Raw genomic sequence first — 16379 nt, 5'->3', positions numbered from 1 at the left:
ACTTAACGTAAAGTAACAGCGAAGGGCTCTCAACATTGACCCGATCACATACTCCCACAGCAGGTACAACACAAGGTTAGATCCAGAGTAAAGCTACTTCCAGTTTCTTTAAAGGAACGTAAAGCTCGCTCTACACTGCCCCCATGAAACACTTCTAAGACATGGACAGCACAGGGATCGATACAGAGCAAGACTGGCTTCACTGTCTTAAAATGGAAGTGAACAGAAAGTGAAGCTCTCTCCACGCCATCCCCAGCAAACACTCGCAGTGTAGATGCAGCAGAGGGGCAGATAGAGAGTGAAGTTCTGTCTACCCTTTTAAGCTGAAACTAAACTGATAGTGAAGCTCTCTCGACACTGTCGACACTCCATGAGCAGAGGGATCTCGGTGTCTATGTGCATAGATCCCTGAAAGTTGCCAACCAGGTTGAGAGTGTTGTTAAGAAGGCATAAAGTGTGTTAGGTTTTATTGGGAGAGGGATTGAGTTTCGGAGCCATGAGGTCATGTTGCAGCTGTACAAAACTCTGGTGCGGCCACACTTAGAGTATTGCATTCTGTTCTGGTCGCTGCATTATAAGAAGACTGTGGAAGCTTTGGAAAGGGTGCAGAGGAGATTTACTAGGATGTTGCCTGGTCTGGAGGGAAGGTCTTACTAGGAAAGGCTGAGGGCCTTGAGGCTGTTTTCGTTAGAGAGAGGAAGGTTAAGAGGTGACTTAATACAGACATACAAGATGATCAGAGGATTAGATAGGGTGGACAGTGAGAGCCTTTTTCCTCGGATGGTGATGGCTAGCATGAGGGGATATAGCTTTAAATTGAGGCATGAAAGATATAGGACAGATGTCAGAGGCAGATTCTTTACTCAGAGAGTAGTAAGGGCGTGGAATGCCCTGCCTGCAATGGTCGTAGATTCGACAACTTTAAGGGCATTTAAATAGTTATTGGATAAACATATGGATGATAATGGAATAGTGTAGGTTAAATGGGCTTCAGATTGGTTTCACAGGTCGGTGCAACATCGAGGGCCGAAAGGCCTGTACTGCGCTGTAATGTTCTATGCTCCATGTTCTAAAGCACCCTCTACACTATCCCCCATCAAATACTCCCAGGACAGGGACAGCAAGGGGTGAGATACAGAATAAAGCTTCCTCTACACTGCCCCAATCAAACGCTTCCAGAGCAGGAACAGCACAAGGTTAGATACTGAGTGAAGCCCTCTCTACTCTTTTGACCTGGAAGTAAGGGCAGCACGGTGGCTCAGTGGTTAACACTGCAGCCTCACAGCACCAGGGACTCGGGTTCGATTCCAGCCTCGGGTAACTATGTGTTTGGAGTTTGCACATTCTCCCCGTGTCTGAGTGGGTTTCCTCCGGGTGCTCCGGTTTCCTCCCACAGTCCAAAGATGTGCAGGCTTGGTGGATCGGCCATGCTAAATTGCCCGTAGTGTTCAGGGGTGTGTGGGTTATAGGGGGATGGGTCTGGGTGGGATGCTGCAAGGGGCGGTGTGGACTTGTGGGCCGAAGGGCCTGTTTCCACACTGTAGGGAATCTAATCTAACACTCCCTCTACAATGCCCCACGAAACACTTCCAGCACAGGGACAGCATGGGATTACATACAGAGTAAAGCTCTCTCTAAACTGTCCCCCATCAAACACTCCCAGCACAGGGACAGGATGGAGTAGGATCCAGAGTAAAGCTCCCTCTACAATGTCCCCTATCAAACACTCCCAGGACAGGGACAGCATGGGGGTCAGATACAGAGTAAAGCTTTCTCTACACTGTCCCAATTAAGCACTGCTAGGACAGGGACAGATGGGTTAGATACAGAGTGAAGTTCTCTCTACACTGGCCCCACCAAACACTCCCAGGACAGGGACAGCACGAGATTAGATACAGAGTAAAGCTCCCTCTACACTGTCCCCCAGTAAACACTCCCAGGACAGGCTTTATGCCTGAATGCAGTAGCTTATTGCTTTCTGTGACACTCACCAGATACACTTCCCTTACAGACATCTTCCAGTTTGATCTCTGCCGTTTTGTGACTGGCTGGATTGCTGGCCTCACATCTCACAGCTCTCTCATTGGGCTCTGCTGTGAACAAAAGCTGTGAACTCTCTCCATTTTCAAAGACACGATGGGTGAGCTCATTTCCCAACGCTTCCTGTCCCCTCCACCAGGTGAAGCTGACGTTACTGCCTGCGTTCACGGAGCACCTCAGCGTCACATTGCACTTAGCAATGTTTACAATGTTGACGTTTGTTCCTGTCACAGCCTCTGAAATTCAGTTTGAAAAGCAAAAACACATGAGGAAGCGCTGGAAACCCTTGTTTGTAACTCAATTCCTAGCACAATCCCCCCACTTCAAACCGACACCAGGGAAAGTTTCATTCCTGCTCATTTCTCCATCAGACACATTGACACTTTCCCTCATACATTAAGTTCAAACAAGTCACAGGTATCATTATGAGTAAATTCATGCGCAAAGGGTGAATGAGTGTGTGACTATGAGCAACATAAATTATGGCACCATCACTTACACAGAACTTACTTCACCAGCAATATCAGCATTTCTTAAAGAAATTAATTTCAATCTGGTGAGTTGTGAGGTGCTGATAGCTGAGCAAAGGGATCTCAAGGTGCACATGAACCACCTCTAACTGTACTCATGCAGGTTGGTAAAGCTGTGATTTTGTCAATAGTTACACCTCACTGAGCTATCACATTGGAAATCACACCCCACTACTCCCAGGGGCATCATAAGATGTTAAAGATTTTTCTTTAAAAGTTCACAAAATCCTCAATTTACCTGTTTTTTGGACCACATGGATAAAAATCACAGATCATGTTGCTTTACTTAACAGCAGTTATAATATTTATCCATAAATTGTTTCCAACTGCAGATATACAATTAGGAACTACATACATATAACTCTACAACATCAAATTCTAACTCCCACTCACAAACTCCACCTCTGTTTACATGCACAGACAGGCGTAAAATAGCGTGGTGGTTATGGGTGATGGTGAAGACTGGAACAGCAGTTCAATAGTTTTTGTTTTGTCGGATTTGATTCTTTCGTTGTCTCCTTGGTTCTCCTCCTCTAGTAACTTTCTCTTCTGTGCAGGAGGTACAATGTGACAGGTTCACACTTATGAAGTCTCTGACATATTGGTTAAAAAATTCACAAGTTACAGCACGTGGCTTTCTTCAGGCTTGGGGTAGTTATTACGACAGAGAAAAGGGACAGCTCCTTCTCTCTTAGAGATCACAAGACCTCTCCTGAAACTTTCATATCCATAACCTGTTCAGCTAAATGAGAGCCAATCACATCGTTGTCAGCAGGCAGGAGGCCTTTACCATCAATAACTTGCCACCATGCCACTTCACCGACCATGCATCTACTTGTTGCTGATTAAATCTTCATCTGCACACAGCCTGTGTGTAACTAGACATCCCCCCACTGCCTGAACAAGCAGCAGTATAAGCAGTACTAACAATGGGTGCCAGGTAAATTGTCTTAGAAAATGCAGCAATCCTTCAACAATCTTTGGTTCTTAAAATAGGCCTTTTTTCACATTTCAGACTAGAATTAAAAACAGAGAAATAAAAAGATATGGTCTCTTCACAACTTACCGCACTGAAATCCACTTCAGCAATAGAGAGAATTGAAAAGCAGAGAAGCTCTGGTCTCCATTTCCCTCAGTAAGGCCACACTTGGAGCATGAAGCAACTCTAAGGAGCTCCACATCTTTCAATTAGGCTACAGTGGAGCATTGTACACAGTTTTGGCCTCTATGTTCTTCAGTCAGACTACACTTGAAGCATTGTACACAGTTTTGGCCTCTATGTTCTTCAGTCAGACTACACTTGAAGCATTGTACACAGTTTTGGCCTCTATGTTCTTCAGTCAGACTACACTTGAAGCATTGTACACAGTTTTGGCCTCTATGTTCTTCAGTCAGACTACACTTGAAGCATTGTACACAGTTTTGGCGTCTATGTTCTTCAGTCAGACTACACTTGAAGCATTGTACACAGTTTTGGTCTCCACATCTCTCAGTTAGACCACACTTGGAGAACTGTGCATTGTTTTGGCCTCCAGTTTTGGAGAGTTCAGCTGTATGGGAAATTAGAAAGCCAAAGGTAAAGGAGAAGGGAGCATTGCAGGTTAGTGATGGGGCTGATTATGGTCAGAAAAAAGGGACAGAATGTGTGAATGTCACATTGCAATGAGGACTCGTAGAAGTGTGGTGAAATATGCTGATAGACAACGTTAAAACCTTATTGCACAAAACATTCAGAATAAGTGGATGAATTGATGCCAGTTGAGATAAATGGATATGAACTCTTAGCCGTTATGGAAACATGGCTACAAGGAGATCAAAACTGAGGAGTTAACATTCAGGGATATTCAACCTCTCAGACAGACAGGAGGGATGAAAAGGTGGTGGGGGAGCATTACTCATAAGAGATTAAATGAGGACAATTGTTTGAGATAATTTCAGCTCGAACTACGTACAGTCCATTTAGGTGGAGAGAGAAAACAGCAAGAGAAAGAAGATGTTGCTAGGAGGAGTGTACAGACCTCCAAACAGTAGCCACTCTGCAGGATAGGCTATAAATCAACAAATAAAGGAGCCTATGAAAAGGATAAAACAATAACTATGAGAGACTTTAATCTTTATGTTGATTGGGTTAATCAAGTTGGAAAGAAATAGTAACCTACAACAAATTCATAGACAGCATTATGCACTGTTTCCTGGGGCAATATGTCATTGAGCCAATGAGGGAGCTGACTATCTTGGAGTTGGTTAATGGCTAATCAGACAGACTGAATCAATGATACCATTGCTCAATCTACATGCAGAATAAAATCTCCCATGTCCTTTCTGACACGTTTCCACTTCTTCTCTCATTCTCGATCCTACTGTTTAGTAGCTATTAGTGGCCTGCACACCGCTGCCACTGATCATAGAACACAGAATTCCCACAGCATGGGAACAGACCATTGTGCCCAACATGCCCACACTGGCCCTCCAAAAGCTTTCCACCCAGAGCCATCCCCCTACCCTATCCCTGCAGCTAACACACATAACTTACACATCCTGAGCACCACAAACAATTTAACATGGCCAGTCCACCTAACTTGCTCATCATTGGCCTGTTGGAGGAAACCAGCCTGTGGGAGGAACACCCAATGGAAATGCACGCACACACAGGGAGAATGTACAAACTCCACCCTGTCAGTCACCCAAGGTTGGGATCAAACCCAGGTCCCTGACACTGTCCGGCAGCAGCGCTAACCACTGAGCCACCATGCCATTGCAGTGATTTCTGGCATTTATCCTTTCTCCTCTTGACCCAGACCACTTCTATGTCCTTCCTTTTAAAATTAAACTCATCCCTCTTTCTTGTGCTCATTCCATCATCAATTAGCAGGGCCACCTCTCCATCACTTCTGAGTTTTCTGTCCTTCCTAAATGCCCTTTATTCTTCATCATTCAGTTCCCCATTCATGTCCTTCACCAGCTATTTCTGTACAAATTTGACCAGATTGTATTTATGTGTTTCTATATATGCGCTCATTTCATCGGTTTTGTTTTGAATGCTACATACATTCAAGTACAAAGCATCTGGTTTTGGCCATTTTATTATTTTTGTCACCTCTAGTTGTTGATTTACTCTTAAATAATCATTTTGTAAGGTTTCTCACTTGCCATGTCGATGCCTCTCTCTCTTCCCTTCTTCTATTTATATGTTCCCAAATTTGATTTTTCCCTGCCACGATGCGAATTTAAATATTCTCTACTTCCATAGTTCTGGTGGTCACTAGAACAGCCATATACTTAGGTGGAGAACTGACACAACAGCACAGTTCTCACATTTCCCAGTGTTTGTACCCATGACCCAAAGAGGGAAACCACTTCTCCCAAACCAGGCTTCGAGCATTAAATTCATCTCACATGCTGAGTTTCACTCTGCCAACATACAAAGGTTCAGGAATTAATTCACAGATTATTGCCTTTGAGGTTCAGGTTCTTAACTTGGCGCATACTTCCTCACTATGACAATGCAGAATGCCCTTCTTTGTTCGCCTACATTCTTGGCATGGGCTAAGACCACGATGACCGTATCCTCCCCATCCCAATGGAAGCTGCTCTCCAGCCCTGAGCAGATGTCTCAAACCCTGGCACTAAGCAGGCGGCACAACAATGAGGTCTCATGTTCCTGAGTCTGCCGTAGATTTACGCAGACCCTCTCTGTCTGGCTCTGTGGGACTGAGAAGCTGCTTCCTCTCTTTCTTTCCCTGTGGGTGGGGGGAGCGAGCCCCTGCCTTTGGCTGAGCCTGCCTCCTCGGAAGGTCCAAGGGAGCTTGGTCTGCAGGTGAACCCTGTCATCGTTCCCTTTCTAGCTGTTTTTTTCTGGAACTTGGAACAGTTCCGTCCGACCAGGGAGACTCAACAGTTTGAAACGTTGCCAGTCTTTTGGGTGGCTTGCTACTAGTTGTTTCTTGGTGTGAGCAGGAACTGATGCCTTTCTGTCTGGTGTTTGGTGGACAAATTGATGGGGCTATGCCTCTCCGCCGCCTTTACGTTCATGCTCCTGGCTGCCGTGTTTGCACTGGGTCTGTGTCTGGGGGTTTTGTGGTTTCGCTCGGCCCAGCATCACTTGCTTTTGGCCGAGCTGGCGATGGGCGAGTCACTCGGAGGACACGACGCCCGCGACGCTGTGGCCGGGGCTCAGCAGCGAGCTGTGTTTCCCGTTTTATTTGTGACTCCCGTTTTCGCAGCGTTGTCAGCGAGCGGCCGGCCGGTCAGCCTCTGGTGTCCGTGCTGTGGCCCCTCTCCTCGGCATCCTTCCTTCAAGCCGGGCATTCACGTTGACCATCGCCTCTGCAAATCGTGGGAGTGGAAAGGCATCGGAGATCTGCACAGCAGCAGGAAAATCCCAAGGGAAGGCAGCCCCTGAAATCCCACCACCGCCCCCCACCCCCCCAACTGTAGCCTGGCGCGGACTCCCTTCTACAACAGCCTCGTGCTTTCCCTGTATTTTGTTTAAAGCTTCCTCCATAGTCTCGGGCAAGCATATTCCTGACCCAAACTCCTCACTGCTGGGAACAACTCTGGGAAATGTCTCGGGCAGGTCAATGTTACCGAAATGTAATAGTGCGAACATGTTTCCTGGCGTCGGTTCCTACTGCTAGGGGCTAGTTTGCAACCGCTTTTGCAAACATCTGAAAGCTGTTCACCTTTCCTCCCCATGTTTGCTGTTGAAGGATAACGTTGCGCTGGTTCGTAACACGTTTCATCTCAATAGAGTCTCAAAAAGGTGCAGAAACACACCCAGAGACAGCAGGAGCTGCAGATGCTGGGCAATCCGAGATAACACAGTGTGGAGCTGGAGGAACACAGCAGGTCAAGCAGCATCAGAGGAACAGGAAAGCTGACGTTTCGGGTCTAGACTCTTCTCCAGAAAGACCCCATTTCTGAAGAAGGGTCTAGACCCGAAACGTCAGTCTTCCTGCTCCTCTGATGCTGCTTGGCCTACTGTGTTAATCCAGCTCCACACCTTGTTATCTCAGATTCTCCAGCATCTGCAGTTCCCACTGTCTGTCCCTTAACCTTTTCTGTTCCTGGGGGTTGGGACCCCAGTCTCCTTTATGTCCAGCCCCAGGAGCAAGGAGCTGGTCGTCTGAGACCAGACGATCCTAGTAAAACATGGAAAACCCAGAATCTGAAGTCCCATCGCATCACGTTATAATCCAACAGGTTTGCTTAACATCACAAGCATTTGTCAGGTGAAGTGGAGGGAGGCACACAGGCACAGAATATACAGGCAGAGAGATAATGGCAGGATCATTCCAGGTAATTAAAAGTGGCACATTGCCCTGGACTGCTGTGTTCGTCCAGCTCCACACCTTGTTATCACAGAAAGACATTAGCGAATATGGGTTTTTCAGACAATTCGCTATGGTTTCCCGATCATCATTAGACTTAATTCCAGAAGTTTGTGGAATTCGAACCCGGGTCTGAATTATCGCTCTTGTGATAATACCACTAGGAAATCACCTCCCCCCATCATGAAACAGGGTCCATAAGAGGTGAAAGCAAGGCAGGTTCGATAGTTTTACTCACCGTAAACATCCAGTTGAACTGTCTCAAATGTTTGTTTTCCTGAAGTTACAGTTACAGTTACCTCATATTGCCCAGTATCCTCTCTCCGTAAGTCACTGATTTGGAGATTGAAGTTCCCAGGATGAAAATATATCCGTTTCTTGTACTCTTCACTGCCAAAATATTCAATGCTGCCTCTTGCCAATCCAACAATTTTGGTTTTGGTTGAAGATTGTGTCCAGCTAACCTCAGAAACCGTCGTATTGTTTGGCACCTCTACAGGTAGGGAGACCGACTGGCCCAGGGATCCATTCACAGGCAGATATAAGGACTGACTCTGACCTGAGGGAACAAGAGGACACGGTCAGTCAGTGTGGAACAAGACAAGAATTGCTTTGGATCTAATTATTGATACAATGTACAGAAATCAGGCAAGTTAATCATTGCAGAGTCAAGCTCCCTCTACACTGTTCCCATCAAACACTTCCAGAACAGGGGCAGCACAGGGTTAGGTACGGAGTAAAGCTCCCTCTACACTGTCGCCATCAAACACTCCTAGAACAGGGGCAGTACGGGGGTTAGGTACGGAGTAAAGCTCCCTCTACACTGTCCCCAACAAACACTTCCAGAACAGGGGCAGCACAGGGGTTAGGTACAGAGTAAAGCTCCCTCTACACTGTCCCCATCAAACACTTCCAGAACAGGGGCAGCATGGGGTTAGGTACGGAGTAAAGTTCCCTCTACACTGTCCCCCCATCAGACACTCCTAGAACAGGGACAGCATGGGGTTAGATACAAAGTAAAGCTCACTCTACACTGTCCCCCCATCAGACACTCCCAGGGACAGGGACAGCATGGGGTTAGATACAGAGTAAAGCTCTCTCTACACTGTCCCCCCATCAGACACTCCCAGGGACAGGGACAGCATGGGGTTAGATACAGAGTAAAGCTCTCTCTACACTGTCCCCCCATCAGACACTCCCAGGGACAGGGGCAGCACGGGGTTAGGTACAGAGTAAAGCTCCCTCTACACTGTCCCCCCATCAGACACTCCCAGGGACAGGGGCAGCACGGTGTTAGATACGGAGTAAAGCTCCCTCTACACTGTCCCCCCCATCAGACACTCCCAGGACAGGGACAGCACGGGGTTAGATGCAAAGTGAAGACTCTCCTCATAGAGAGAGAGAGAGAGAGAGAGAGGATGATAACTGGTGGTATTTTAACCTGGGGGACAAGGTTAACAATGAGGAAGTTTAATGGAAACCTGAGCCAGTTCAGAAATTGAATGCACATTGTGAGTGCTCCTCTGCATCAGAGACCAGGCGCCCTGCCGACTGAGAGATGGTAAGAGCTGCCAATGCTGGATTCTGAGATAACACAGTCTGGAGATGGAGGAGCACAGCGGGCCAGGCAGCATCAGAGGAGCAGGAAAGCTGACATTTCGGGTCCGGACCCTTCTTCAGAAATGGGGGAGGGGAAGGGGGCTCAGAGGGGTGGTTGGGCTGGGGAAGGTAGGTGGATGGTGATAGGTGAGTGCAGATAGGCAGTGGTGGGGATTGGTCAGTGAGGTTGGAAGAGTGGATAGGTGGGAGAGACGATGGATACATCAAGGAGGCAGGGATAAGGGGGAGGGTTGGTCATGGGATGAGGCCAGGACTGGGGAGATTTTGAAGGTAGTAAAGTCCACATTGAGACCATTGGATTGTAGGCTCTCGAGGCAGGATATGAGGTGCTGCTCTTTCAGTTTCCGGGTGGCATCGTTGTGATACTGGAGGAGGCCCAGGATGGACATGTTGTCCAGGGAGTGGGAGGGTGAGTTGAAGTGGTTGGCAACTAGAGGTGTTGTCATTTATTGTGAACCCAACACAGGTCTCTGCAAAGCAGTCTCCAAGCCTCTGTTTGGTCTCACAGATGTAGAGGAGGCCACATTGGGAACAGCGCATCCCCCTCCTCGCAATGAAAACAAAGACAGAACTCTCTCTCTCTGTAAAGACAGAATCCTCCGTGTCCTCACATATCACCCCATTAACCTCCGGATTCAATACATCATTATCTGTCACTTCTGCCACCTGCAATCTGACTCCACTATGAAGGATATATTTCTCTCCCCACCGTTATCTGCCTTCCGGAGAGACCACTCTCTATGACTCCCTTGTCCACTCCACACTCCCCACTAGCTCCATCATCCCCGGCACATTTCCCTGCAACCACAGGAAGTGCTACACCTGCCCCTACACCTTCCACCTCACCTCCATCCCAGGCCCCAAAAAAAGCTTTCCACATCAGACAGCTGTTCACCTGCACATTCACTAATGTGGTCTATTTAGATTCCCTACAGTGTGGAAACAGGCCCTTTGGCCCAACAAGTCCACACACTGCCCCTTGCAGCATCCCACCCAGACCCATCCCCTTATAACCCACACACTCCTGAACACTATGGACAATTTAGCATGGCTGATCCACCTAACCTGCACGTCTTTGGACTGTGGGAGAAACCCGGAGGAAACCCACGCAGACACAGGGAAATGTGCAAACTCCACACAGACAGTTACCCGAGGCTGGAATCAAACCTGGGTCCCTGGCACTTTGAGGCTGCAGTGCTAACGACTGAGCCACTGTGCTGCCCCAGTGATGGAAGAGTTAGTCCAGCATGAACAGGTCAAAGCAGAGCAAGAAACCACAGGCCTGAGATGACACAGAGCCTATTTGCTGAGCCTACGTAGGGAGGATGTGATCAAGGATGAGGAATTTGAATGTGATGGAGCTGAAGATGGAACTTATAGTGTTCCATGGGTGGAGCCAGAGAGACAGGGAATAAAGGAGAAGCTGAGACGGAATGGATTTTAGACAATTTGCCAGGTTAAATCCTCCAGTTCGATAAGCACAGTGGGCGGAATAGTCTTTACATGTATGTGCAGTGGAAAGGTTCAGGACATGTGCGAGCTGATCTTTAAATTAAAATGGATATAAAAATTGTTACCCACCAACACAGAAGGCAGAGATAATAAGTAGCTCACAAGCCCGTCTCAGATTCAAATGACACATCGCCATCGAGAGAGAGGAGGAAGTAACCAGACTGCAAAATGAGGAGAGATAATAGGAACTGCAGATGCTGGAGAATCCAAGATAACAAAGTGTGGAGCTGGATGAACACAGTAGGCCAAGCAGCATCTCAGGAGCACAAAAGCTGACGTTTCGGGCCTAGACCCTTCATCAGAGGTTAGACGGAAAGACGTATGCATCTGAAAGAAAATGTATCCTACTTAGACAAGTATACCATCCCCGTACCCCAGGCTGTGTAGAGCCTCTCGGAGCATTCCCCGTATCCGGCCAATTATGTGATTCCTTCTGTGCCAGACTATCTCGGTTTCTCGGTACCCCTTTAATGGAGTGACACCTCATTTCGCTTACTGTTTTGAGTGACCCCCTCATTCGCTCTGTACTGTTTGAGAGACCCACTCCTCCTCCCTCATACTCTTCTCTGTGAGTGACGCCTATTGTAGACATATCTCTCTTAATTTTACTTTACACACTTTGCTCCAACCACACATGACGCATTCTGTTCCTTTATTCAGTTTCCTACCACTGCTTATAGCTCTGCCTGTATTTATGAAGTCAAACTCACATATAAGAAGAGTTTTCCATTTACTCTATGTGACTTTCCATGCTCCCTTTATTGATAACAAAAAAAACTTTCAACAACCCATTCCATTTCCAAAGGCACGGAATTGGTTGAGATGCCAATCAGGTTTTCACATACTCACTTGTAGCTTTACTAGCCTACACCCTGAAATAATGAGCAATGACCCATTTTGCTATCCTCTCTCTGTCCCTATAACCACTTTGTGTTCATCTCTCTATCTATTGCTTTCGCTATTTCTCCCTCGCTCCTCCTTAAGATCACTTGCATTCTGCATTTTTTTCTTTATGTCAACTACTTCCTGCCATCATTTACTGCTAAAAGTTCACGTAGCAACCTCCATTTTGGTCAGATTTAACCACGACATTTTTCAGGTTGTCAGTGTAGAATCAGCTATTCAGACTTTTGTTTTTTCATTGTGAGCTAGCATCAGGGAGAAACGACATCAACAATTGAGGTTAATTCCTGTGGAGCCTGAGATTATCGTGAAGGAGTCTCCTTCTCAACCTCTCCCCTTGCCTGACGTGGGGTGACCCTCTGGTTAGACCACCACCAGTCTTCTCTCTCCATTAAGATAGCAGGGCTAAGGTGTCTTTACCTTTACGTAGTAAAGAAAAACCATCTCCAAGACATTTTGAAGCCCTTAGATTCTTTAAGCTTTGGCTAGGCCAGAAACAACAATAGTAAAAAAACACTGTATCTAACACTGTGCTGTTCCTGCCCTTGGAATGTTTGATGGGGACAGCTCAGTTTCAAATAGTAGAGGGAGCTTTACTCTGTATCTAACCCCAAGCTGTCCCTGTCTTGGGAGTGTTCGATGAGGACAGTGTCAAGGGAGCTTTACTCTATATTAAACTGGAAAAGCAGCATTTGAAGGCAGGAAGGTCAAACATCAGAATTGACACAAACATTTATCAACAATGAGCGCCTGTTTAACTGGTTGAAACCTATTCTGTTCGCTAGTTTTAAATGACATATGCATTAGTGGTTGAGTTAACATAAGACATAAATGCAAGATCAATAATTGAATAACGAAGTAAATAATTGATTAAAAATTCTGAAAAATGTCAGTACAGCTGGTGTGTCAAAGCTGCAACATGCGGGAGCTCAAGAATATCATTATCCAGGGCAAACATATCTGCTGTGCATGGTAGACGTTTGAGCAGTTCAGTTCAGAGTTATGATCTGCAGACTGAGCTACAGAAACTGTTATGCATCAGGGAGTGGGAAGATTTCCTGGATTCTTTGTACTAAGAGTCAGTCACATCTCTTAGGGTAGGATATTCTAATATGGTCAGTGGTCAGGCACAGCAGATTACAAGTAAGGCAGGTGAGTAGACTCAGAGGACAGAAGTGCAGGAGTGTGAGCCTCTCAATTCTCCAAAGGATAATGAAGTTCTATGAAGTCATTTAGATGCGGGCGAGGGGGTGCGGGGGAGGGGGGCGCGGGGTGCGGTCAGTGATGTGGGACGGATGAGCGAAATGACCTTGTTACTATGGAAGCCATCCAGCAGACAGGAGCAAAAAGGAATGGAGAGGTCAACAGGACCGCATAGCTAGGGAAAGACTGTTTGCTGTGGCAAAGAGCATGAGTCTAGTTAGTTGGGTTGTTTGCCCAGTGCCATGATTCAGGAGAAGAACTTGCAGTGGTAGGGGAGGGTTCCAACTGTCGCAGGCACCAATAACATAGATAGAACTCAGAAAGACATTCTGCATAGTCAGTATGAGGATCTAAGCACTAAATTAAGAAGCAGAACTTCAAAAGTAATGACCTCTGGATTATTACTGGACTCACATACAAATTGGTACAGGGTATACAAGGTTAGAGAGATGAATGTGTGGCTGAAAGACTGGTGTGGGGGAAACAGACTCCAGGTTGTGGGACTCTAACACCAACAGTGGAGAAAGTAGGATCTGTGATGGTGAAACTGTCTATACCTGAATTGCATAACTTAAACAGTAGAATGGGTTTTAAAATAACTAGGGAGTGTGAAGGCCCAAATTTGGGATGTTGTGGTGAGTCGAGGAGTGGGGAAAATGCAACACAGGAAAAAAAGTTACTGCGGGAAATGTTAAACATTCAGTAACAGGAAGGAACAGAAAATATAGATGTAACAGCAAATCAGCAGATATGCTAGAGATGACAGAAATAATAAAAGGACACAGCTTAAGGCACTGTATTTGAATACAGGTAGCATTTGAAATAAAATGGATGAACTAAGAGTACAAATTGAGATAAAGAAGTGTGAGCTAGTAGCTATTACTGAGATAATGGCTGCAGAATGACCTTGACTGAGACCTAAATATTGAAGGGTAGAGCATTTAGAAAGAACGGGAAGCTAGGAGAAGGCGAAGTCACGGCTCTGTTAGTTAAAGATTTTATTAGTGCAATAGATGGGGATGACCCAAATTCAGAAAACCAGCATACAGAAGCAGTTCGGGTAGAAATGACCAATGGTAAGCGGTCACTTGGCAGTTGTATACAGCCCTTCTGGTAGTAGGACAGGCATCAAGAAAGAAATAAGGTGAGCTTGTCAAAAGGGTAAGCAATTATCATGGGGCATTTTGACCAATATATAGACTGGAAACATAAGATGGGCAAAAAGTAGTTTAGATAAGGAATTCATTGAATGTTTTCAGGACAATTTCTTAGAGCATCATGATATGGCAGCACCCTGACAGCAGACTATAGCGGACCTAGTTTTGACCGGTGAGATAGGATTAATTACAGACCTTGTAGTGAAATTGCCACTGAGCAATAGTGACCATAATATGACTGAACATTACTTACAGTTTAAGGGAGAGGTGTGGATCCAAGAATACTATGTTGAATTTAAACTAGGCCAGTTATGAAGGCATGAAAACGAAGCTAGCACAAGTGAACTGGCAATTTAGGTTAAGGGATAGGTCAATAGAGAGCAGTGGAAAACATTTAAGGAGATATTCCAAAATGCACAGACTAAATACATTCCAATGAATAAGAAAAATTCCAAGGGATGGACCTCCATTTGCAGTTAACTACAAAAGACAAAGACAGTATCAAACTCAAAGAGAAGACATATAATTCTATAAAGATGGGCAGCAAGTCAGAAGATTGGAAAGAATACATAAAACAGTGACGAATCACTAAAATATTAATAAGGATGGAAGTACTAGAATATGAGTACGAGTAGAATATTCTGTTTTGAAGGGTCACTGAACCTGACACATTAACTCTGCTTTCTATTCACTGATGCTGCCAGACCTGCTGAATTTCTCCAACAATTTCTGTTTTTGTTACAGTACACATGGAGATTTACTCTGTATTTAACCCTGTGCTGTACTTTTCCAGGGAATGTTTGATACGGACAATGTAGTATTGAATTCTGTGCTGTCCCTGTCCTGGGACTATTTGATGGGACAATGCAGAATGATTCTCCTCTTTACTTAACCACTGCATTAGTTACTTGCCACAATTTCTCTCATTGTTATCAGGGGCTTCAGTTCAGAAGTAATTCTTTGTGAACCTTTCTTGAGGTATTCAACAGGGAGTTTTCTATTTATGTAATATTGCCTTCCATGACTGAGCTTGCCTTGTTCCACACTGACTAACTGTATCCTTGTGTTCCCTCAGTTCACAGTCATCTGTCCCTCTGTGCATACATCCCTGGGTCAACCAGTCTCCCTACCACTTGTCGTTCCAAACAGATTGATGGATGATGAGACTGTCTGGAAACAATATTCATACAGCATCAAAATAGCTCCATACACATGTGGGCAAGTGAAATATGGCACTGAGGAGGAGAAGAAACAGACAAATCTTCATCCCAGAAACGTCAGTCTCAAAATCATTGACAGATGGAAGGAGATGTGGGGATTACAAGGCAATTGTAGAACTGGACTCAGGAAAGGAAGCATCAGAGTCAGTGAGACTCTATCACATGAGTGTAACCTTCACTAGCTGATGAATGTTTTCTTGTTGATGGATGAAGATATTTTTCCTCATCATAGTGATCAGCGATGACCCCTTACCTAATACTGCAACCACTGCCTTTTCATCCTCCCTGTTACCCAGTTCCAGGCTCTCTTGTTGGGAATAAAACAGACACTCAACATCCCCACCAACTCCATCAAACCCTATAAGAATTTCATGTTTCTGTGACATCACCTCAAATTCCTCTAAACTCCAGAGACATCCAAAACCATATGATATTTACATGTATGAAACCATCGAACCTCAACAATCAATCTCTCCCCAGAATACAACATGACTACAAGCAAGAACTTGTTGGCCCGAATGGTCTGTTTCTGTAGGTCACAGATGGACGACAATATGTCTGTTTTAAGTCTCATTGTGGAAAGATCCTAATTACACTCAGCAGTAGCAGTCCTATGGGTGAGAAAAATTGTTCCCTCTCTGTCCCAGTCTGTGGGGGGCTGACGTAGAGTTCCCAGCACAGAAACAGATCATTCAGCCCATTTGCTGTCTCCTGTGTGTCAGACAGGATATCTCCACACCCAACTTCTTCATTAAAATGGAGAGTCACAAAGTTATTACAGCAGTGAGAGAACATTCAGCACATCTGCTCTGTTCTGTGCATTCTGTACAATGAGTTCACCTCATATTTTTCGAAACTCCTGAG

At 45.6% G+C, this 16379-nt stretch overlaps 1 protein-coding gene across 5 annotated transcripts in view; it reads right to left on the bottom strand.

Annotated features, from left to right (window-relative positions):
* Window positions 1–16379, bottom strand: part of LOC132207392 (SLAM family member 5-like) — a 41527-nt gene that overhangs the window by 12575 nt on the left and 12573 nt on the right. For 4 of the 5 annotated variants that reach the window (XM_059642891.1, XM_059642892.1, XM_059642894.1 and 1 more), the window contains 3 exons: window positions 11102–11359; window positions 8139–8459; window positions 1992–2276 (listed from right to left, as the gene is read on the bottom strand). In XM_059642891.1, the coding sequence (XP_059498874.1) occupies window positions 1992–2276; window positions 8139–8459; window positions 11102–11288 (793 nt within the window). In that variant the 5' untranslated portion in view covers window positions 11289–11359. The remainder of the gene's footprint in view (window positions 1–1991; window positions 2277–8138; window positions 8460–11101; window positions 11360–16379) is intronic. The other variant, XM_059642896.1, reaches the window with a different exon arrangement.

This window comes from Stegostoma tigrinum, chromosome 46 (assembly GCF_030684315.1).
Source record: "Stegostoma tigrinum isolate sSteTig4 chromosome 46, sSteTig4.hap1, whole genome shotgun sequence".
Lineage (NCBI taxonomy): Eukaryota > Metazoa > Chordata > Chondrichthyes > Orectolobiformes > Stegostomatidae > Stegostoma > Stegostoma tigrinum.
This window is presented reverse-complemented; position numbering and strand designations above follow the sequence as displayed.